Source organism: Giraffa tippelskirchi, chromosome 1 (genome assembly GCF_054371585.1).
Source record: "Giraffa tippelskirchi isolate mGirTip1 chromosome 1, T2T-mGirTip1v1.2.pri, whole genome shotgun sequence".
Taxonomy (NCBI): domain Eukaryota; kingdom Metazoa; phylum Chordata; class Mammalia; order Artiodactyla; family Giraffidae; genus Giraffa; species Giraffa tippelskirchi.
The window spans coordinates 192,164,475-192,189,402 of record NC_137275.1 but is presented as its reverse complement, the minus strand read 5'-3'; the positions used below and the strand labels follow the sequence as shown (position 1 = coordinate 192,189,402).

At 38.1% G+C, this 24,928-nt stretch overlaps 1 protein-coding gene across 32 annotated transcripts in view; it reads left to right on the top strand.

Moving 5' to 3' along the window:
- The window catches only part of UBAP2 (ubiquitin associated protein 2), a 104,911-nt gene that overhangs the window by 23,074 nt on the left and 56,909 nt on the right, over positions 1-24,928 (top strand). For 13 of the 32 annotated variants that reach the window (XM_081519225.1, XM_081519074.1, XM_081519251.1 and 10 more), the window contains exons 2-3: positions 10,185-10,324; positions 22,630-22,707. In XM_081519225.1, the coding sequence (XP_081375351.1) occupies positions 10,226-10,324; positions 22,630-22,707 (177 nt within the window). In that variant the 5' untranslated portion in view covers positions 10,185-10,225. Of the gene's footprint in view, positions 1-376; positions 521-3,325; positions 3,394-9,471; positions 9,542-10,184; positions 10,325-11,016; positions 11,117-14,054; positions 14,178-19,448; positions 19,564-22,629; positions 22,708-24,928 lie in introns of those variants that run through there. The other 19 variants (XM_081519135.1, XM_081519068.1, XM_081519146.1 and 16 more) reach the window with 6 other exon arrangements.

The following is a 24,928-nucleotide window of genomic DNA, read 5'->3' as shown; positions in this document are numbered from 1 at the left end:
GTCATGAGATAAAAATTCCTTTATATGGGGTTTAAAAAATTAGCCTTATTTTCTTCTGAAATCAGTAATTTTGCTTTTTGTGTATTCTGAGAGTACCTGTAAAGTAACTTTTATGTATGGTTTAGGAAAAGACATTTTTAAAACTATACTCAACCAGTTCTTTCAGCCTTTTTGAAAGTCCATCTTTTCCTGACCACATACATCTTGTTGGAAATCATATTCCAATCCATTGCATGGATTGTCTCTCCCTGTACCAATTGTGTACTGTAGTTAATACTGTAGCTTATAATCCTTGATACCTAGATGGTCAGTCTTGTGCCTTGTTGTTTTAAGAAGCATCTTAGCTGTTGACTGTTTGTTCCCCGTGTCATTTTAGAATCACCTTGTCAGATTTGAGAACAAAACCCTTGTTAGACTTTTGTTGGGAATTCAGTTGAATCTAGTTGAGGAAGAATGATCACTTTTACTGAGCAAACCTTTTAAAATAGAAGTTAAAGCAATTTTTTTCAAGGACCAGATGGTAAATATTTTCTGCTTTGCCTGTGTTATAACTTAACTATTCAGTACTGCCATTGTAGTGCAAAAGCAGCCATAGACAACTTATTTAGAATTTTTTTTTGTTAGCTGGTATTTAGGTGTAATTAATTTTTGTACGTTTATTTTTATTTTGTATCTAAAATTTTGCTGAACTTATTATAATAATGTATCTGAAGATTCTCTATATTTTTTATTAAAGTATAGTTGGTTTACAGTGTTTCAGGTGTTTACACTTTTCTTTGGGAACTGTGGGGTTTTTTTATTGTTTAAATTTATTTTTGGCTGTGCTGGGTCATCATTGCTGCACATGGGTTTTCTCTAGTTGTGGCAAGTGGGGCTACTTTCTAGTTGCTATGTACTGGTTTCCCTCTTGTTGTGGAACAAGGGCTCTAGGGTGAGTGTACTCAATAGTTGGGGCTCACAGGCTCCAGAGTGCCAGACTCAGTAGTTGTGGCACACAGGCTAGTTGCTGCATGGCACATGGGATGTAACTGGTTGAGTGAGTGAACTCATGTTCACTGTTGAATCTCCGGGGAAGTTCTTGACCAAAAGAATACTAAGGAAATTGTTTGCAACTGGATATTCTTGTTTTACTGTCACCTTTTTGTAGAAATGCTTTGTCACTAAAATGGACTTTTAAAAACTTTTAACATGTTCCCTAAACATGAAATAATATGACCATTCTACATTATTTTGCCATATGTATTGCTGCTCTCCATTTTCAGCTTTTTATTTAATTTGATAAAGCTTTTTATGTATAGTTATTGGAATTGGATTTGTTTTGCTGTTTTCTCTCTTTTTAATATTTATTTACTTATTTGGCTGGGTTGGGTCTTGTGGTACTTGGGATCTTTCGTTGTGGTGCACAGACTCTAATTGCAGTGCAAGGGCTTAGTTGCCCTGCAGCAAATGGAATCTTCCTGGACCAGCGATCGAACCTTGGCAGCAGAGCGAGAACTCTGGCTATTTAAAAAGAGGACCTTGAGAAGGCTGATAATGAGTTTCTAGGCTTCTCTGAGCGGACACATATGATTCAGTCTAAACGAGATAGGTTGGATCAGGAGATTGGTTGGATCAGTTAGGGCATTGTAATATTCTTTTGTTTGGACATCTCATTCATTGAATCATCTTTTAAATGGCAGACATTGTTAAATCTCAGTTTAAATTTTCAATCTAGTAGGCTCAACATTAAAAATTTAATATCAAGTACATTATTATTATTTTGTACTTCTCCAGGGAGTATTTTATTTTTATTTTTTAAAATTGAAGACTAGTTGATTTAAAATACTGTGTTTGTTTCAGGTGTACAGCAAAGTGATTCAGTTACATATAAATTTTTCCTGATGGTATTCCATTACAGGTTATTATAAGATATTGAATATAGTTCCCTGTGCTATACAGTAAATCCTTGTTGCTTAGCTGTTTTAATTACAGTGATGTGTATCTGTTAATTCCAGATTCCTAGCTTATCTTAACCCCAGCTTCCCATTTGGTAACTCTTTTAAGTTTCTGTGTCTATGTGTCTGTTTCTGTTTTGTAAAGTTCATTTTTTTTCCTTTTTTTTTTTTTTTTAAATTCTACATATAGGTGATGTTGTCTTTGTCTTTGGCTTACTTCACTCAGTATGATCTCCATGTTACTACAAGTGGCAATATTTCATTCTTTTTCATGGCTGAGTAATGTTCCACTGAAGTACATAATTTTCTGTGTGCTGCATTTAGGCCAGTTGATTCAAGTAGATATTTGTAGGCCATAGATGATTAGTCTGTTTCCAGTTCATGCTCCTTAAGTGTGGTTCAGAGGGGAAGATGCATGCGTTTTTCAGTTAATTATATTCACCTGAAACAGCAGACTTTTTTTTTTTAATTTTAATACAGAATCTTTATTTATTTTTGGCTGTGCTGGGTCTTCGTTGCTATGCTCGGGCTTTCTCTAGTTGTGGCAAGCAGGGTCTACTCTCCAGTTGCAGAGCATGGGCTTCTCGTTGCAGTGGCTTCTCTTGTAGATCATGAACTCCAGGAGTTCGAGCTTCAGTAGTTGAGGCTTGGCAGGCGCAATTGGTTGTGGCGCTTAGTTGCCTTAAAGCATGTGGGATCCTCCCAGACCAGAGATCCAACCAACCAGGACCATCAGGGAAAGTCCTACAGCAGACTATTTTAACACTACAATTAGTTGATTGGGTTTATACCATCTCAGCAGATCTTGAAAACAATAAGTTTCTTCAGAAAGAACATAGGCAGTATGTTGATTAAATACCGTGTGTAAGTTTATTGAGGGTCAGCATTTTCTCCTAATAGTTTCTTTGGGAACAAGCAGGTACTTTTTGTTCTTTTTTTTGTTGTTGTTGTTGTTTTTACTTTTTTTTTACTTTTTGTTCTTAAGGACGCATAGAGCCTGTTAAAACAGTGTGTGAATTATAGGATTTTGTTAAATGACCAAATTAGCAGGTATAGTCTTCATTTTGCCTGGAAAGGAATACCCTTAAGCTTTAAATACATTTTAGAGCTCTACTAAATTCTTAGAGCAGGGTTCCATCAGCATTGAGTAGGTGGAGTGGGTTGTTCCTGGATGGGTTTTGATGGGAGAGGGAGGGGAGATGAGATGTAATTCTCTTGAAATTTCAGGCAGAAATTTCTGTGGATGTGCCTTTTTCTGAGGGAAGGGGCTATAGTTTTTATCAGTTTGTCTTAAGTGCTTAATGGCCCAAAAGATTGAGTCACCATATTATATTAGAGTGAAACACATGTTTAATGACAGACGTGAAAGTGTTACTTTTACTTTTAATGAGGTGGTGAATCTGGCATCTGAGATTGTAATGAACTGGAGAGAGAACATTCCTTGCTGCTGCTGCTGCTGGTAAGTTGCTTCAGTCGTGTCCAACTCTGTGCAACCCCATGGACGGCAGCCCACCAGGCTCTGCCGTCCCTGGGATTCTCCAGGCAAGAACACCGGAGTGGGTTGCCATTTCCTTCTCCAATGCGTGAAAGTGAAAAGTGAAAGTGAAGTCGCTCAGTCCTGTCCGACTCTTCGCGACCCCATGGACTGCAGCCTACTAGGCTCCTCCGTCCATGGGATTTTCCAGGCAAGAGTACTGGAGTGGGGTGCCATTGCCTTCTCCGAACATTCCTTAGGAAGGGATATTTTCAAATATGTATTGAAGCTTAAAGTATATGAGAAAGGCACCAGAGTTAGCAGCCCTTCACCTAGTGACATCGCGTATGACTTAAGTGGACTCGTTCTTGTTTGAAATTCAAGTTCTTTTTATTTTGTGGGATGTTTCAGCAAAGGATCTATTCATCTTAACTCACTTCTACTTTAATTACTGAGTTGAATTGTGATCCTGAATTTTTGATGTTCTAGTTACTTTCATGGTAACATGTGGATTAGTACCATTGAACGTTTAAGATTTCTGCTTTCAGTAGAGATCATCAGTATCATTTTTTATTTCTTTTTTATTACTTCTTTCTGCTTCCTCTTGTATTCGACTTACTAGCGGTTAAAACCTTTGCCATTTTCTTATGTTCCTCCACCCCCCACTCATCTGGTATGCATTCTTTGCAAGTGTTTTATCTCTTTTACTAAAAAGGTAACGATTGATAAAACCGACTCTGTTGACTGTCTCTCCTAATCTTCGAAAAATTTAGCTGCTGTTGCACTCGCCCTTTTATTCATTCTCTTGGCCTGAGGAGAGGGCACTCTCTTCTTGTCCAAGGGAGTCTTTTTCCTTTATTGCTATTTCAGTTTAGTGCCTCTCAGTTTTCTCCTCTTTGGCTTATAGGTAGGCCTCTTTTATTCAGTAAATATGTATTTAAATAATTAAGCACACATCCCATGTTAAGCCCTGGAAGAACAAAAGTGACAGGATGGATGTAATCACTGTCCTCATGGTGCTTACAGTGTATTAGAATTGCTCAGTGTACCTCATCCTCACAAAATTCTACTTCGTTCTGTATCTCCTCTGGTTACTACTTCCTGCAAGTATGATTAGTTAGTTTACTGTCCCTCTCCCTCATTCATCTTGGCTTTTTCCACTCCAGGGTTTCTAAGCTCTATTGGCAGTGGTCACCAGTGACCTCCTAGTTGCAGAGTTCAAGTGGACCTTTGAGTCATGCAGTGATTTTTAAAATTCTTGAAAATATTAAAGGGTTTACTTAGTTATTTTATTTTATTTTTTTAAATATTTTTTTAAATTTATTTATTTTAGAAGTGAAGTGAAGTCACTCAGTTGTGTCCAACTCTTTGCGACCCCGTGGACTGTAGCCTACCAGGCTCCTCCATCCATGGGATTCTCCAGGCAAGAATACTGGAGTGGGTTGCCATTTCCTTCTCCATACTTAGTTATTTTAAATGTTCATGTTGTTTGCTATTTTTTAGCAAATAACTTTGATATTTTTCTGAGTGTATGTGACTGTCAGGAAAAGTTAGGGAGATGGTGCTAAGGTGGGCTGCAAATTTATGGTGTCTCTAGCCACAGGTCTTGTGTGTTGGAGACAGCAGTGTCTACAGGTGGGTGTTATGTAGCTTGTTTACATAAATAAGAGTTCTGTCTCCTCCATCCTTGATGTTGGGCTGTTGTTTTGCTATCCTATTGTATAGGATATGAAGGCAACAGTTACTCACTGGTTTGATTTGTAGTCTCTGTACCCTAGGAAATAAGCAATTGGGGCTCACTGTGTTGCATCTCATTGGTCTGTAGAACCTTTTCAAGTTTTATTTCTGATTCTTAAAATGGGGATTATGCCAAATTCTATAGTGTTGAGGATTACTGTGAGTAATTTAAATAAAACATTTAGCTTGTTGTTCAGCATGTAATAAATTTAAATAAAAAGTTGCTGTCACTGTATAAACATTACAGTTGAGCCATATTACCCTTTATGGGGAACAGTAATTGGTTTTTTCCCCCTCACTGTTGTTTATGTTTCTGTGTACCCACCACTGATTATACTTTATCATATATACAAATTAACTTTTTAAGATGGTCAAAAACATTTTTTTGGAGACATCTCTTTGGTATCCCTCTATTTTCCTGCTCTGATTAGATTTGATTGCTCTGTAGGACTCCTATAGTCAAGATGTCATCTTGATAATTTTTCACTGTCATCTGAGGGAGCCACCTCTCCTGTCTCCTGTGTTAGACCTCCTTATTATCCCCCAGTTCTTGGCCATCACTGATCTACTTTCTTTCTCTAATTTTGTCATTTCTAAAATGTCATAAAAATGGAATCATACAGTATGCAGCTTTTTAAATCTGGCTGCTTTCATTTAGTATAATGTATTTGAGATTCATTCATATTCAACAGTTGATTCCTTTTTACTGCTAGTTAATAGCTGTATGGATATGCTACATGTACTCACTCTTTGAAGCATATTTGGCATATTTCCAGTTTGGGGGGACTTTGAATTAAGGTGCTGTGACTTTTCAGATTATTATTATTATTTTTTTTTATAATTAGTTTATTTTCTATTTTTTAACTTTACAATATTGTTTTTGTTTTGCCATACATTGACATGAATCCACCATGGGTGTACATGTTTTCCCCTTCCAGAACCCCCCTTCCACCTCCCTCCCCATCCCATCCCTCCAGGTCATCCCGGTGCACCAGCCCTGAGCACCCTGTATCATGCATTGAACCTGGACTGGCGATTCGTTTCACATATGATTTACATGCTTCCATGCCATTCTCCCATATCATCCCACCCTTGCCCTCTCTCATAGAGTCCATAATACTGTTCTATTTATCTGTGTCTCTTTTGATGTCTCGCATACAGGATTATCTTTACTGATTGACTAAATACCATATATATGTGTTAGTATACTGTATTGGTGTTTTTCTTTCTGGCTTACTTCACTCTGTATAATAGGCTCCAGTTTCATCCACCTCATTAGAACTGATTCGAATGTATTCTTTTTAATGGCTGAGTAATATTCCATTGTGTATATGTACCACAGCTTCCTTATCCATTCATCTGCTGATGGGCTTTGCAGATTATTTTTGAGAAAACTGGCCTGTGGCCATCCCGAGCTACAAGGGAGGCTGAGAAATTGAATATTTAGCTTTTCACCCTCTTTGCAAGGGAACTGCAAGAGAAAAGATATGTTGTAAAGGGATTTGGTAGGTAATTCATAGTGTCAGTTGCAGATGGCCTTTTCTTGGTATGCTGTTTCAGAGGTTTTGTTTGTTCCAGGAGCTTCCTGAGTATGAGGTCCACAACCTGGTTCTGTCTTCATGTTGATTGGAATCTTTGCTGAATATATGATACTAGATTGGAAATTATGCTCTTAAGGCGTTGTTGCACTGTTTTTTAAATTGAGATAAAGTATACAGAATTTACCATTTTAACTGTTTTTCAAGTGTACTTTTTGTACACTTTATGTTACATTCACATGGTATTGTGGCCATCCATCTTCAGAACTTTTTACGGTTCTTCCTCAACGAAAATTCCATACCTATTAAACAATAACTCCCCATTTCCCCAAGCTCCCAACCTCTGGTAACTATTATTCAACTTTGCCTATAAATTGGGCTACTCTAAGAAACTCATGTAAGTAGAGTCATAGGATGTTTGTCCTTTTGTGGCTGGCCTATTTTGCTTAGCATAATATCCTCAAGGTTCATTCATGTTTATTGCATGTGTCAGAAATTCTTCCCTTTTTAAGGCTGAATAATAGTCCATTGTATATTTATACTCCTTATGTGCTTAACCTTTTATCTATAGATAGAAACCTGGGTTGCTTCCACTTCTGAGCTGTTGTTAGCTGTTTTTAGCTATGAACGTGGGTGTGCAAATATCTCTTTGAGACCCTGCTTTTAATTTCTTTGGTTTACACCCAGAAGTGGAATTATTGAACGGGATGGTAGTTTTACTTTATAGGAACATGATACTGTTTTCCATAGCGGCTGCACCATTTTATATTCTTGCCAGTGGTATTCAGGATTCCAGTTTCTCTGCATCTTCTCTAAAACTTACATTCTATTTAAATTTTTTTTTTGCCATAGTAGCCATGTTATTCAGTGTGAAGTGGTGTTTTGTTGTTGTAGTTGTGTTTTGATGGCATATTGAATTCTGTGCCTGGCACTTAGTTGCTATTGAGTAAATGTTGAGTAAATAAGGGAAAATTACAGTTGTTTTTGTCTTATTGGAAGATTTGTTATTTATAAGTGGTTTTTGCCTTAAGGTGTAGCTTGCTCCTAGACATCACATTTTGAATTAGATTATTGGCAGTAAAGTCTCCACTGGACATAATGTTGCCTTTGAGTTCATATACCAACTGCAAATGGAAAGAGGCAGCTAAAACTACATATATTAATAGTAGTAACTATATACACTTGTCCCTTGGCATCTTGCACAGGATTGGTTCTAGGACCTCCCTCAGATACCATAATTTTGTGGATGCTTATCTTCCTTATAAAAATGGCATAACTGGGGACTTCTCTGGTAGTCTAGTGGTTGACTCTGTGCTTTCACTGCAGAGGACATGGGTTTGATCCCTGGTCAGGGAACTAAGACCCCCTTCCCCCCCCCAAAAAAAAAAAATAATTCTTGAATATAACCTACACACATCCTGCTGTATACTTTAAGTCATCTCTGGATTACTTACAATACCTACTGCTAAGTCACCTCAGTCGTGTCCGACTCCGTGCGACCCCATTGATGGCAGCCCACCAGGCTTCGCCGTCCCTGGGATTCTCCAGGCAAGAACACTGGAGTGGGTTGCCGTTTCCTTCTCCAATGCGTGAAAGTGAAGTCGCTCAGTCGTGTCCGACTCTTTGCGACCCCATGGACTGCAGCCTACCAGGCTCCTCCATCCATGGGATTTCCCAGGCAAGAGGACTGGAGTCGGGTGCCATTGCCTTCTCTACTTATAATACCTTGCTTGCTAAGTCGCTTCAGTCGTGTCTGACTCTGTGCGACCCCGTGGACGGCATCTCACCAGGCTCCGCCGTCCCTAGGATTCTCCAGGCAAGAATACTGGAGTGGGTTGCCATTTCCTTCTCCAGTGCATGAAAGGGAAAAGTGAAAGTGAAGTTGCTCAGTCGTGTCCGAATCTTAGCGACCCCATGGACTGTAGCCTACCAGGCTCCTCCATCCATGGTATTTTCCAGGCAAGAGTACTGGAGTGGGGTGCCATTGCCTACCTAGTACAATGTAAATGCTATGTAAATAGTTGCCATAGTGTGGCAAACTTGAAGATTTTCTTTTTGGAACTTCCTGGAAAAAATGTTTTTCTAATATTTTCTATTTGTGGTTGGTTGAATATGTGGATGCAGAGGGCCAACTGTATAGTGGTAAACTAATGGCTGGTTAAAATTGAGATATTTTATATTTTTGTTTAGAATTGCTATAATCACCATTGAGAGTAGTGTTTGCTGTGGGTTTGTTGTATATGGCCTTTACTATGTTGAGGTATGTTTCTTCTGGGTCTACTTTCTAGGGAGTTTTTATCTTAAGTGTTGAATTTTGTAAAAAAGCTTTCTCTGAATCTATTGAGATGATCGTATAGCTTTTATCTTTCAATTTGTTAATATGGTGTATCACATTGATTTGTTATGTTGAAGAATCCTTGCATCCCTGGGATAAAGCCCACTTGATCATGATGTATGACCTTTTTAATGTGTTGTATTCTGTTTGCTAGAATTTTGTTGAGGATTTTTGCATCTGTGTTCATCAGTGATATTGGCCTGTAATTTTCTTTTTTGTGGCATCTTTGTCTGGGTTTTAGTATCAGTGATGGTGGCTTCATAGAATGAGTTTGGGAGTTTTCCTCCTCCTGCAATTTTCTGGAAGAATTTGAGCAGGATAGATTCTTTTCATAGAATTTGCCTGTGAAGCCATTGGCCCTGGGCTTTTGTTTGTTGGAAGATTTTTGATTACAGTTTTGATTTCCGTGCTTGTGATTGGTTTATTCATATTTTCTATTTCTTCCTGGTTCAGTTTTGAAAGATTATACTTTTCTAAGAATTTGTCTAATGGGATGAACCTGGAGCCTATTACATAGAGTGAAGTAAGTCAGAAAGAAAAGCATATATGTATATTAATGCATATATATGAAATCTAGAAAGGTGATACTGGTGATCCTATCTGCAGGGCAGCATGGAGATACAGACATAGAGAACAGACTTACGGATATGGGGGTGGGGGAGGGGAGGAGAGAAAGGAGAAGGTGGGATGAATGGAGAGAGTAGCATGGAGACATACACACTATCATATGTAAAATAGATAGCCAGTAGGAATTTGCTCTATGACTCAGGGAGCTCAAACCAGTGTTTTATAGCAACCTAGAGGGGTGAGATTGGATAGGAGGTGAGAGGGAGTTTCAAGAGGGAGGGCACATATGTATACCGATGGCTGATTCATGTTGATGTATGGCAGAAACCAACACAATACTGTAAATCAATTATCCCCAATTAAAAATAAATTGATTTTAAAAATTGCTGTAATTGTAAACCGTAGACATTTAGACTGCCATAGTGAAATTGGCTTAAAAGCTACCAGGGGAATCTAAAATCCTTAGTGGGTAGTTTCTTGAGAATTTCCTTTCTAGAGAATGTTTGTTTTATCTCATATTTCTTCCATATCCCTGAATTTTATCCTTGCTGTTTTTTTGTAATCTGGAAGTTTTGCTTACCATGTCTGATTTCTTGCAGATTTTCTATTTTGTGCATACGTTATTTTGTATATACTGTATATGATGACTTCGGTGAGCAGTGACCGGTCCAGAGGTGCTCGGGAAAAACCACAGATTTCAGCGACACAGGCAACACAACTACAGAAACAAGTGGTACAGGTAAGTTTTTGTGGAACTCTTGTTTTCTTTGTTAAAAATTATAGAAATTAAGGGGCATATATGCTTTAATGTTCTCCGTTGTAGGAAACCCAGGATTTTGTTTTTAAAAAGGTAGTTGAGGGATTTCCCTGGTGGTCCAGTGGTTAAGAATCCACTGCCAAAGCAGGGAATACAGGTTCAATCCCTGGTCTGGGAAGGTTCCATGTGCCATGGAGCAACTAACCCTGTAGGCCACAAATACTGAAGCCCGCCCACCTTAGAGGCTCCACAATAAGAGAAGTCACCACAATGAAAAGCCTGCCCACCACAACTAGACAGTAGCCTCCACTTGCCACAACTAGAGAAAACCTTCACACAACTACCAAGACTGAGCGCAGCCAAAATAATTTTTTTTTTTTTTTTTTTTAAGAAAAAGATAGCATTGAATTTTTTAAACAAGTAAATAGTCTATAATAGGAAAGAGGAAGGACTGATTCAGGTAAAGTTGTTCCTTAACTATTTAATCCTGAAGTTTTTCCTGCTACTTATTAGCACCTAGGCCATCTCCTTTTTGTTATTAATCTAGGTGTGTCCCTGGAATGTAATATGAAAATCTCAAGTATATGGAAAACAATACTCTGAAGTAGAGAGAAATCTGAATTACAAGAGATTTTTAAAATGCTGTCTTTTCTGGGACTTCCCGGATGGGTTAGGAGTTGGGACTCCATGCTTCCACTGCACAGGCATGAATATGATACCTGGTTGGGGAGCTGAGATCCGGCAAGACGTGCAGTGTGGCCAAAAAAAAAAAAAGTGAGTTGTTGGAAAAGGAAACTGTCTCCATCTCCCACCCAAATAAAATTTTTGGAAAGCCGCCCATTGAGCTTTGAGAAGGATTTCTAGACCCTTAGATTTCTGATTTCCAGAGAATCAAAGTCTACAGAATGGAGGAAGGAGGGCCGCCAAGTATTGTGTCTACTAGTTTTTCCATTGGTCCTTTAGGGGTGGCTCATTTTATAGAAGAAAAAAGCTGCCCACTGAACTTTGAAAAGGATTCCTAGACACTTAGATTTCTGACTTTCCTTGTAAAAAAAAGTTTGGTGAAAATTTCTCAAAACAGTATTAGTAAAATCATTAACCCTATTCCAGAAAGTGTTTCTTAAGGAAGCAACCTGAAATGGAGGGTGGAATGTGTGTCCCACATTCCAGAAGATACTTCCTGCCCAATCTAAATGTCTAATGGTAGAGGTGTACTGAGACACCCTATCGAGGCAGCAGGGTGTAAGAAGACCATGAGCTCTTTTGAATCTGAGTAAACCTGGGTTTGGGACCTAAGTTTGCCACTTTACCAATGAGATGTTATTATATACCTCAGTTTAAAAGAAAAATTGCTTGGAGAGTTAGAGAAACATTTTGAGAGTAGTACATATAATTTCTGAATTTCCTTCTTCTAGATTCCCCCCAGATTTTAACATTTTTGCCATGTTTGCTAATTTATCCTGTTCTCTCTCCTTCTACAAAGGAGAAGCGACACACAACTTTTCCCTCAAACCTTTTTTTTTTTTTTTTTAATAGTTTTTTCCCTCAAACCTTTTGAGAATAAATTGCAGATATGGTGCATCTCTATCCCTAAATATTGCAGTATGCATTTCTTTTTTTTTTTTTTTAAACATTTATTTGTTTATGGCTGCCCGGGGTCTTTGATGCTGTGTGCAGGCTTCCTTCAGTTCTAGGGCGCACCGGCTCAGTAGTTGTGGTGCACAGGCTGAGTTGCTCTGTGGCATGTGGAATCTTCCTGGACCAGGGATTGAATCTGTGTTCCTTGCATTAGCAGGCGGATTCTTAACCACTAGACCATCAGGGAAGTCCAGTATGCATTTCTTAAAAAAACAAGGATCTTATTTTATGTAGTCACAAAGCAATTATCAAAAATCAGAAAATCAGTTCATCTGATGTAACCTGTACATTGTATTCATATTTCCCCGATTGTCCCAATAATGTCCTTTTTAGCTAATTAAGTCCTTGATCATACATTGTATTCAGGCATCAGTTTTCTTTAGTCTTTCTTTTTTGAAATATCATTTATTTATTTGACTGCTGTGGGTCTTAGTTGTGGCACGTGGGATCTAGTTTCCTGACCAGGGCATAGACCCAGCCACCTACATTGGGAGCATGGAGTTTTAGCCACTGGACCACCAGGGAAGTCCCTCTTCAGTCTCTTTTAATGTAGGACTTCCTCTGTTTCATGACACTGATGTATTTGAAGAATATATGGCATTTATTTTATAGAATGTTTCCCAGTTTTAGTTTGTCTGATATTTCTTCATGATTAGAGGGAGTTTATGCATTTTTGGTAGAAGTACCACAGAAATGATGATCTGTACTTAATGCATCATATATGAGGTATAGAACATAAGTTTGTCTTGTAAACTGGTAATTTTGTCACTTGATTATCTAGTATCATGTGAGGAAATAGAAAAACACTCTAGTTTTAAAAAATGTAAAATGGAGTGTGATAATGTTAAACTTAAAAAGTTACGTTATGAGGAAAAATGGGCTTATTTGGGAATAGTAGAGAATTGCAATACAGAATAAGCAAGCCATCACAGAAACCATAGGCAAGTCTCAGAAACAGAGGAACCTTATTTTACAGAGAAAGATGAGGAAGTTGGGAGGGGTTGTTTTGAACAAAAGTCCATTAGAGAAAAGTGAGGTATAGGGTAATAAGGGTTTCTCATTAACTGAGTTGCTGAAATAGTTGATTTCTTGTAGGGATGCAATGTACATCTTTTCCCATTGGGGCCTACCTGCAATGTTAGTTTTTCCTGTAATTGACCTCTAGTAGTACTGCCTTAGAGTTTCCCCTTCTGGTCTCCTGATTCCATTTTAGTGAACCCTTTATTAATTTCACAATATTTACTTTACAGAATGCTTGAAAGGAATTAGAAATTATTTAAGTTCTATTCAGGAAGTGGTAGCTTTTACTCTTATTGTATATTTTGCATATGTTATGAAATGATTATAATAATATTTGAAATTTTAATGAAAAAGGCCTGGTTACTGAAAGGACCCAGTATTTTGCTTATAACCTAACTGTTAAAACATTTAAGCAAAAAGAATAGTTCTTAATTGTTGTTCAGTTGCTAAGTCATGCCCGACTCTTTACGACCCCATGGACTGCAGCACCCCCGGCCTCCTTGTCCCTCACTATCTCCCAGAGTTTGCTCAAGTTCATGTCCATTGAATCGGTGATGCCATCCAACCTTCTCATCCTCTGTTGCCCTCTTCTCCTTTTGCCTTCCGTCTTTCCCAGTATCAGGGTCTTTTCCAATGAATCAGCTGTTTGCATTAAGTGGCCAAAGTATTGGAGCTTCAGCATCTATCCTTCCAATGAATATTCAGGGTTGATTTCCTTTAGGATTGACTGGTTTGATCTTGCTGTCCAAGGGATTCTCAAGAGTCTTCACCAGCACCACAGTTTGAAAGCGTTAATTTGGTGCTCAGCCTTTATGGTCCAACTCTCACATCTGTACGTGACTGCTGGAAAGACCATAGCTTTGAATATACAGACCTTTGTTGGCAAAGTGATATCTTTGCTTTACACTGTCTAGGTTAGTCGTAGCTTTCCTTCCAAGAAGCAAACATCTTCTAAGTAATTAATTATAACTAACAATACTTATCTTTAGATGGTGAGCATAAGGGTGATTTGTAAAACAAAATCTGACTTCATTGTATTTTCCAAATCTACTAGGTGCCAGATCCAGCCCAAAACATTTGGCTCCACTAGAAAAGCTATGAACACATTGTTCATTGTGAAAGTAGCTTTAGCTCATTATAAGCCAAGTGAATGGAAGAGAGATCCAGAGGAAGAGAGGTAGTAATGCTGTTTTTCTTGGCAAGACTTTTCATTGTTCCACTCAACAGTTGTATGTCACTAATGTTTGTGATTGGGGGGGAGCGTGTGTAACCTTGTTAACTTACCCCTTGATTCTGCTTTTTTCCTCTGATTTCAGAAGCTGAACAGATCTCTTGACACATTCTAGAGCTCAGCCTGGCAACATTCCTATCATACTCTTAATTTGGTGCTTTGGTTATTGAATATTTAAAGTAATTTTCTCTTGACTAGGGTAGTCAGCAAAGGAAAAGAATATTTAAGGTTCTGATTTAAAATGCTTTATATTTCATCAATATGCTATGCTAGTGTTGCAATACTGTACTCCTATTAAGTGCATCAGCTGTGTTGTGTCTAGATGGTCTATAATCTCTTAGGAATAAAATGATGATATCACTGAAAAGAAATGCAAAGAGTATTTCATTCATAGTATTTAAGCGGAAAAAGCTGTCTGAATAAATTAGTGATTAGTATTTATCTTACATATGGTATTGAAGAATGATTTTATGGTTAGAAATGTGTGGGTGCAAAAGTATCCAAATGAAAATAAGGAAATGTATAGAAGCCCTAGACTGTTGCCTACAGCAAAATGCTGTTGGCAGTAACTTTTCTGCTTATAGTCTTTAGTGAAAGTTCGTCAACTTGAGTATTTTTCTTACTAATATTTTATAAGATATTTAATAGAGTTAGAGGAGTGTTCTTTGTTTCTGTAACTTGTGTATATTTAGGAAGCACAGACAATTCTCTAGCAATTTTTAAGTTTAAAAGTTGCTGCCTTTAGAGGTATTATTGTAGCTATTTCCCTCCCTGCCGTATTATTTTTAATTGATCCCACATCCCTTTTCAGAAAGATATTATAGCCAGAGTCCCTGTCTTTGGTGTATCATATACCCTGTAAAATTGTTGTATGCTGTATTTTCTCTGCGAGATGTCTTGAACTAGGCATATTCCGCTAATAAACATCATACAGTGAGTGAATTTATTCCGCTAATAAACATCATACAGTGAGTGAATTTCTCCAACTGGTCTGTGGTTCAGTTTCCTGGATATTTTCCCCCATTTATTGTGTGTGTGTGTGTGTGTGTGTGTGTGTGTATTTTTTTAATTGAAGTATAGTTGATTTACAACATTGTTAGTTTCAAGTGTACAGTGGAGTGACTCCATTATATGTATGTATTTCAGATTATTTACCATTATAGTTATTAAAAGATACTGAATACAGATCCCTGTGTTATGCAGTAATTCCTTGTGCCTTAACTATATTTTGTATAGTAGTTTGTATCCATTAATCCCATACTCCTCATCTGTCCCACCTCCACGTCCTTTCCCCTTTTTAACTGTCAGTTTTGTTTTCTATGTCTGTGAGTCTTGTTTCTGTTTTGTATATAGATTCATTAGTATTATTTATTAGATTTCATATATAAGTGACATCGAATAGTACTTGTCTTTCTCTGTCTGATTTCATTTATATTTTTTATTATAGCTCCTGTTCAACATCTGTTTTTCCCCCTTCTTTTCCTTGGTCCTTTATTTTTAACCTTCTTCCAGGCCTTCTTTTCTTGTCTGCTGAAATTCTCCCCCCCAATATTTTATTGTGAAAATGTTCAAATATAAAGAGAAGGTGAAAGACTTGTACAGCGAACACCCACAAGTTCACAATTACCTTTAAAAAATTGTTTATGTGTTTGTCTACCCTGGGTCTTCGTTGGTGTTCATAGGCTTTCTCTAGTTAGAGAGAGCTGGGAGCTACTCTCTAGTTGTGGTGTGCAGGCTTCTCATTGTGGTGGCTTCTCGTAGCAGAGCACAGGCTCTAGGGCACGCAGGCTCCATAGTTGTGGTGCATGGGTTTAGTTGCCTTGCGACACGTGGAATGTTCCCGGACCAGGAATCAAACCGGTGTTCCCTGCATTGGCAGGTGGATCCCTAACCACACACCACCAGGACAGCCCCCTCACAATTACTTCTTTGCTCTATTTGTTTTTATCACATGAGACTAGGTATCCATCATGCTATCTTATTTTTTTATGCATTTCAAATACATCAATATGATTTACCCTTGGACACTCTTGCTTATATGTCATTAATTAGAGCTTAATATTTGTCTAGGTTTCTCTTTTTTTTTTAGGTGAAATTAACATACAGGTGCATTTAAGTGTATCAGATCACTTAAATATATTTTTAAATATGTTTTTTGTATACATTTTGTGTAACCCAGTCTCCTATCAAGATAACAGAACATCACCTTCACCCCAGAAAGTTGTGCTCATTTTAATTTCTTGGTATAGACACCTGCTTTAGGGTTCTGGTGATCTTATGTACTATTGACTGCTTTCCACTTGCCCCCCATTCTCGTTTCCCTCATTCTGTGTGCCTCTTTTCATTGGATTCTCACAGGTTTCCTATGACGAAAGTAGGCAGAGTTCTCCCAGATCTTGCACTTGTGGTCACTTTTCTCAGTCTGCAAGTATAAAGTGATAGAAGAAACATCTCCTTTTACATCCCTTCCGTCTCGTGGCCACACTAGCCTGGACTCTCATGACTGCTTTCTTAGACTGTTCAAATAGCTTCTTCCCTAGTCGGGAGGCAGCATGGCTGTTAACACTGGATACGCCACACCTTTGGTAGTTAGGAGGCCTGTGCCAGTAACACCCAGCATAAAGCATGAGTAAATTACATAGGGGTGCAGTATGGAGTTGAACTGGATTACTACCTCTGAAATCTTCCTAGCCATAAAACAGAAGCTGTACTTTGTGATTTAATAATTTTTATAATAGGAACTTTTTGATCTTATAGAAAGATAATTCTTCATTGATGAACAGTTACATGATGGTTATTTACCAAATTACTGTTGGCCTTATCCTGTATAATACTTGTACTATGTTTTTCTCAAGTTTGGGCATTTTCCTGAGAGAGAGAGAGAGAGTGAGTATGTATGTGTGTGTTGGCATTTTAGCCATAAGAATTTAGTTCATGCATATATTCTACTTTCCTCACTTAATTGCTGAAAGACTTTGTCTGTTTAGACCCTCCAGTACAAATGGCTGGAAAAAACATCCTTATTTTGTTCTTGATGTTAGGAGGAAAGCTTTCAGTTGTCTTTTACCAGTAAGTAGATTGTTAAAGTTGTTGGTTTACGTTGAAGTTGTTATTAAGTTGAGGAGGTTCCCTTCTATTTCTGATTTGTTGGGAGTTTGTTTATCCTAAAGGGGTTCAGTTCAGTTCAGTCACTCAGTCGTGTCCGACTCTTTGCGACCCCATGAACCGCAGCACACCAGGCCTCCCTGTCCATCACCAACTCCCAGAGCCTACTCAAACTCATGTCCATTGAGTCGGTGATGCCATCCAACCATCTCATCCCCTCGTCCCCTTCTCCTCCTGCCCTCAGTCTTTCCTAGCATCAGGGTCTTTTCAGATGAGTCAGTTCTTCGCATCAGGTGGCCAAAGTATTGAAGTTTCAGCTTCAACATCAGTCCTTCCAATGAACACCCAGGACTGATCTCCTTTAGGATGGACTGGTTGGATCTCCTTGCAGTCCAAGGACTCTCAAGAGTCTTCTCCAACACCACAGTTCAAAAGCATCAATTTTTCTGCCCTTAGCTTTCTTTATAGTCCAACTCTCACATCCATACATGACTACTGGAAAAACCATAGCCTGGACTAGATGGACCTTTGTTGGCAAAGTAATGTCTCTGCTTTTTAATATGCTGTCTAGGTTGGTCATAACTTTCCTTCCAAGGAGTATAAACATCTTTTAATGTCATGGCTGCTGGTCAGTTTCAGTAGTTTATGATGGTACTACTCCAGCCTATTTCAACTTTTCTGCAATCCTGTCACTTAGTTTGCTATTGGAGTTGTCAAAACCCTATAGTACCAGGTACTGTTCACAAATTGGCCAACCTTACTTTCGCATAAATGCCACTTGGCTACATGGGGTTTCCTGTTCTTCGACTAGTCAGGCACCCCGGTGCTGGCCTCTGCCACAGTTAATTCCATGCAGATGTTGTAACTGTTGTTTTTTTTCTTGTCATGTTTGTATTTTGAGGTTTGTAAGAGATACCTTGCCACCTAGTGTTATGTTGTTGTTGTCCCTGGGATTTTATATTTATTTATTTATTTATTTATTTATTTATTTATTTGGCTGTACTGGGGTTTAGTTGAGACACAAGGGATCTTTTAGTTGTGGCATACAAATTATTAGTTGTAGCATTTGAGACCTAGTTCCCTGACCAGGGATCAAGCCTGGGCCCCCTGCATTGAGAGCACAGTGTCTTAGCCACTGGACCACCAGAGAAGTCCTGCCTCTGGGATTTTAGTTTTGCCGTAAAGTTAGAACAAAGATATTTCTTTGTGCAGACACAGTTCCACCATCAAATTTCATAAAATTTATCATTGCTGCATCTGCAGTGTTCTCTACAGGTAATATTCCAGTTTTGTCAATGTGGAACTTTCATTTATTCCAGTAAAGTCATTTACTCTAATAATGTCTTTTATATCATGTTTCTTTCCAGTACAAAATCATCATATCCTATTTGCTTGGCAGGCTGTTTTAGTCTTCATTAATTTGGAACCGTTCTCAGCCTTTCTTGGTCTTCTGAAATAATAGCAATTTTGAAGAAGGCCAGTTACTGTAAAAAATGTTCAGTTTGAATTTGTTTGATGTTTCCTTATGATTAGATTCAGGTTATAGATGTCTGTTTGGAATGCTGTTTAACTGACATGGAGTATTTCTGAGTCCCACGTGTAGCGTCACATGATGTCTCTGCCCTCACTGAGGATGTTAATTTTGATCACTCAGTCAAGGTTTTGCCCATTTCCCTTATTGTTATGATGTCTTGGCCAACAACTAAAAAATAATCTTTGTGGAGACACTTTGAGACCCTGTGTAAATAATCTCTTCCTCACCAAACTTTCCCCTTTAGAATGAGCATTCATTGATGATGCATATTTGAATTAATTTTTCTGTGGTGGTTGCAAAATGAAGATGTTTCAGCTCTCCTACACTCTGTTTCATAGTCTTTTTTTATCATCAGCATATTAGTAAGTTTATTTTTAAAAAGATTACTCTTACTAATGATCTACGAAGTAAAATCAAACCAAATAGAGATCTTTATTTTCAATTGGTTAAATTTGCATTTTTTAAAAACTGAATTTTGATAAAGCAGACCCTTTTACACTGTTGATTGTAAATTTTTTCAGCCTTTGTGAGGAGCATTTTTGAGCAGATGTATGAAACTTCTTTTAACTTTTTTCTAGGCACTTCTTTGACCCATCTTTGTATGTGTTCTAAGAACGCTATCCTGGATATATATAGAAGACTAAGTGTAATAATGACTCCTGTAGTGTTTAGATTGTAATGAAAGTTTATAGAGTAAGTAAAATGCAAGACCTATCTAGTAGATTTTTATGCAGCCAATAAACATAATACAGGTGTTTATAATCGATAATGTGACCCTACAAAGTACCAATGGTTAGTATTTTGCTTTTGATATCAGAAAAATATGTGAGTGCCAAGTAAGTAGTTTTTGGTATTAGGTAGTTACTTTAAGAGTCACTGTGATTTTCTTGTAGGCTGTGTGTAAGTTCTGTTATTTAAGGAAATTTAGGTTAAGAAGCGATGAGCATTCATATGCTTGGATTGGAGCAAGCCTGAGTGAATATGCTGCTGCTGCTGCTGCTAAGTCGCTTCAGTCATGTCCGACTCTGTGCGACCCCATAGACGGCAGCCCAACAGGCTCCTCCATCCCTGGGATTCTCCAGGCAAGAACACTGGAGTGGGTTGCCATTTCCTCCTCCAATGCATAAAAGTGAAAAGTGAAAGTGAAGTAGCTCAGTCGTGTCTGACTCTTAGCTACCCCATGGACTGTAGCCTACCGGCTCCTCCATCCATGGGATTTTCCAGGCAAGAGTACTGGAGTGAATATGAGTGAGGCACAATTTTTAGACTCGAAGTTCAGAGACTAGGAGGGATTGGTATTAGGGAAAATGGACAGAAATTAATCACGTAGGATTTTAGCACTAAGAGCCCCAATGGTTTATTTCATTTTTTAAAAATTTATTTTGAATTTTATTATTTATTTTTATAGAAGTATAGTTGATTTACAATGTGTTAATTACTGCTGTACAGCAAAATGATTCATATATATATATAGTATATATATTCTTGTTTTTATCCCAGTGGGTTTTTAAAAATTGTTTATTTTTATTTTTGACTGTGCTGGGTCTTTGTTGCTGTGCTCAGGCTTTTCTCTAGTTGTAGCAAGCTGGGGCTACTCTCTGGTTGTGGTGTGTGGGCTTCTTGTTGCAGAAGCTTCTCTTGTTGAGCATGGGCTCTAGCTACTCGTCACGTGGGCTCAGTAGTTGTGGCTTGACGGCTCTAGAATGGAGGCTCAGTTGTGGTGCATGGGCTTAGTTGCTCCGTGGCATGTGAAATCTTCCCATACCAAGGATTGAACCTGTGTCCCCTGCATTGTGAGGCAGATTCTTAACCATTGGACCACCAGGGAAGCCCTGTCCCAGTGGTTTACTTTGATTCATAAGTGGTTGCCACTACCCAAAACTCAGATATATAATGTGGAAGTGCCATCTTTCCAGAACTCATTTTCCCCTTTGGTTTTCTCTTTTACCTCATTCAGTTATTTCATACCTTGGTTCTTTAGACTGCAGCACTGGGACTTCTCATTTGAGGGTATATGTAAAGAAGGCCCTTATGTATACTGATGAGGATTGAGGTAAAATTTGCCATATATGTAGACAGTGTTTCTGTAATGTAAACTGCTTTCTGTAATGAAAGAGCACTTCAGCTGAGATCACAGCAGGCATAGGTTGGGATCAAAGGATTGGCCATCTGGTTGGAGGGAACTGGCCAAAGCTATCTGGGGCTTGAATAATCAGCCACACACATGAACTGGAAAGGCCTTAAGAAAAGTGTTTTTACATTGTAAAAAAATGTAACCACCCCCTCACCCCCGCCATCAAGATTATTATGAATCTATATTAAAAGCAGTGATGAAAAGCTATTTATTATTAGCATTTAGTGAATCCCCCACTCCAAGCTCATTCAGTAATTTAAATGATTTAACTTTAAAAATGTTTATGTTAGGAGTTAGTATAGATTTTAGCTAGCAGTAGTAACTTTACTTAAATAAAGTTACTCCAAAATAATTTATTATTTATTTTGTCTGTGCTGGGTCTTAGTTGCTGCATGGGCTTTTTCCTAGCTGTGGGGGCTACTCTCTAGTTAGGATAATGGGCTCTAGGGTCTGTGGACTCAGTAGTTGTGGCTCCCAGGCTCTAGAGCACAGGCTCAGTGGTTCTGGTTGCCCTGCTGCATGTGGAGTCTTCCTGGACCAGGGATCAAACCTGTGTTGTGTCTCCTGCACTGGCAGGCAGAGTCTTCACAACTGAGCCACCAAGGAAGCCCTGGAGTAATTTTAGATTTATTAGAATGTTGCCAAGAGACCAGAGATTTCCTGTATATCCCTCATCTGGTTTTGTTGTCACTATTATGGTACCTTTGTCAGAGCCAAGGAACCAAATTGGTATGTTGCTGTTAACTCACTGCACAAGTTACCTTTTCAGATTTTCTTTCAAGTTTTTAAAAAAATCTTTTTATTTATTTTTGTTGTATCATGCAGCTTGTGGGATCTTAGTTTCTTGACCAGGGATTGAACCCATGCCCTCGGTAGTGAAAGTGCAGAGTTTTAACTATTGGACCTCCAGGGAATTCCCAAGAATTACTTTTTTTTTTTTAATACCTTTCTAAATTTTTAATTGACAGAAATATTACAAATGTAAACCTCAAAAATTCAGTAACTTGGTCTTTTTTTTTAGAAAAATGGTTTTGAGAGAAAAAAGCAGCTGGAAAAGAATTTTCTCTGTAGCTGACTAATTTTAGTGTTTGAAAGTTGATTCTTTTCAAATTCTGTTAAATGAAAATTGTTAAAAAAAAAACTGGCTAAAAATAAAAATGTAACTTAAAAGTTTTCATTTAGGTAAGTACAGCCTTCTCTTCAGAACTGGTCTTTTTTGAGTTGATAGCAAAGCTCTTTTGTTTTTTGACAGCAAGGCTGGGTCTAGGCCTGTATTCTGGAAGTTTGCACTGCTTCCTGTTCTTCCACTTGCTGTTATGCTGTAACTTCATCTCCTCAAGGGAAAGAAAATTCAAAAAAGAAAATTTAAATGAGTCACATGGCTAATGAAAATGAACAGGACTTAATTTAGGTCATTTGGCCAAAGGAATGGGACCTTTACGCTATTTAATTTGGTACTTATTTACTTTATGGGAATACATTATATACACTTAAGAGGTCTAAATTCAGAGTCCCTTTGTTTTTTTAGTTAATCAGTATTTCTGTAACCATAGTGATTGAGAACTTTTATCTGTTTGCACCAGGTTTTGGCATTGAATCTTTAACAATTGTATTTGATTTTCCAGGCAACAGCTGAACAGATGCGTCTTGCTCAAGTGATCTTTGATAAAAATGATTCAGAGTTTGAAGCTAAAGTTAAACAGGTATGTTTCTGGCAAAGGATGCTGTTATTTTTGTAATCTATTTTACTGTGCTTTAAAAGGTAATTTCACTAGAGATTCTTATTTTAAATTATGTTTTTTGCTTAGTTGCAAATAATTGGATTTTGAACTGGTGATTAAATACCTGTATTGGTGGCTAGAATGAAGCGATTTTAGCAGTAGAACTTTTCTGAGTTATTAGTGTTACATGTGAACAGTGAGCATTTGTGAAAGCAGGCTGACATTGTATATACTTGTGCATAGAGAGTATATTTAGTATTTGACAAATTCTCAGAAAATTTTGTTTGATGTTAAGGAAGAGCTGAATTGCATTTTCACATATTGTGATGATTCCAAACATAGATTGGAAAAGTTATTAAATTTTAGGGTGATGTCTTCATTTAGAACTTGAGTGAGATAACATTACTTTCATGCTATTCTTTCTTGATAAGAGTTTCTTTCCATTCAAGATTCTAGAAACCAAGCTCTAACCCTTACCTTGGTAGACATCTACCAATAATTCCCTGTAATGAAAGTCCCTTGGTGAACCTTTTAGCGCTTTACTGTGGTAAACTCTGTTCTTACCTAAGTTGCTGTCATCAGACTTACAGTGATATTTTTGGAAAGCCGTCTGTAGAAAGGATTTCTTAAAGAGTCATAGACCTCATTCACTGGAGTGAGGTTTGTGAATTATTTGAGACATACTTCTACATATTTATCTGAAGAGCATGGCAGACACACAAACAAGAACACTGGTACAGGAGTTCAGAGCTTTAAGTTTTAACGATGGTTCTCTTACTAATCCAGCCACTGAGGGAATTTCGACAGTAGCTGTGCATCTTAATAACTGCATGTGATGGGTGTTGGGTCACTACAGATTCTTGATAAAAATCTAACCTCGTTAGTAGACATCCAAAGACTGAAGCACTGGAAAGCTATAGAGTGTATACAGCCTTGTTGGATAACACAGGAAGGAAATCAGATGGAATGGGGTGGTGTAAAGAGCTGTATTTACGAGATCAGGAGACCTGCCTTTTTGATAGACTAATTGTTTTATGACCACAGAGAAATCATTTCAGATGTTGGGGTCAAAGTATTTTGAAATGCAGCTGATATTGGTGCATTTTGAAATAGTTAAATGTAGTTAAACACAACAGATATTTAGATCATACATTTGCTCACTAATAATTGAGAAACCTATATTGTGCCTAATCTGTGGTTGTTCTTGTGTTGAACATATTAAATAGCTTAATATCTCTTGTTAAAGGGAGTCCACCAAGGAGATTTCTTTAATTTCAAACAATAGTACCCTGTTGAGGCTACTTGAGAAAATAGTATGTCTAAGAGTGAGTTTTGTGATAGCTGCCAAATTCTAATTGTGAGACCTTAGAGTGTTATAGGGCTTCTCTGGTGGCTCAGACAGTAAAGAATCCACCTGCAATGCAGGAGACCTGGGTTTGATCCCTGGGTTGGGAAGATCCTCTGGAGAAGGGCATGGCAACACACTCTAGTATTCTTGCCTGGAGAATTCCATGGACAGAGGAGCCTGGCAGCCTCCAGTCCAGGGGGAGTTGCAAAGAGTCGGACATGACTGAGTGACTTTCACTAAAGTGTTGTAGATTATTTTGTACGTGGAATGTTCTAAACCAAGCAGGGATAGCCCACATAGGGAACATTGTCAGAGACTGCTAGACTATTGTACAATGCAAGGAGTTGGACTGGATGTTTGGCATTTGTGGCCATATACTCATACTTGGTCTTTGGGAGGGCTTCTCTGGTGGCTTAGACTGTAAAGATTCTGCCTGCAGTACGGGAAACCCAGGTTCGATCCCTGGGTCAGGAAGATCCCCTGGAGAAGGAAACAGCAACCCACTCCGGTATTTTTTGAAATATATATAGTCCCACTTAACACTTGAGTAGTTTAGACACTTGGGAACCCCAGGCCTATGAACTAGTTTGAGCAGTCATAAAGCTGATCCTGAATGTTCTGAGAATGTTGGTATGTATGTATGTATGTATATACTGCTGATTGAGAATCTGGTGCTTGGTCAGCTTGGAGGAAGGTTGATTTGTAGCTTGACTTGGCCAGTTTTGGTGGAAAGACATGGAGTCACCACAAAAAGCAAGTAAACCTGTTCTTAGATTGTACACTTGGAGTCTGGAAGAGGCCATCTTCTTGTGGAAGGATTGCATAATCTTTGTCTTTATATAGTAGAATCTTAAA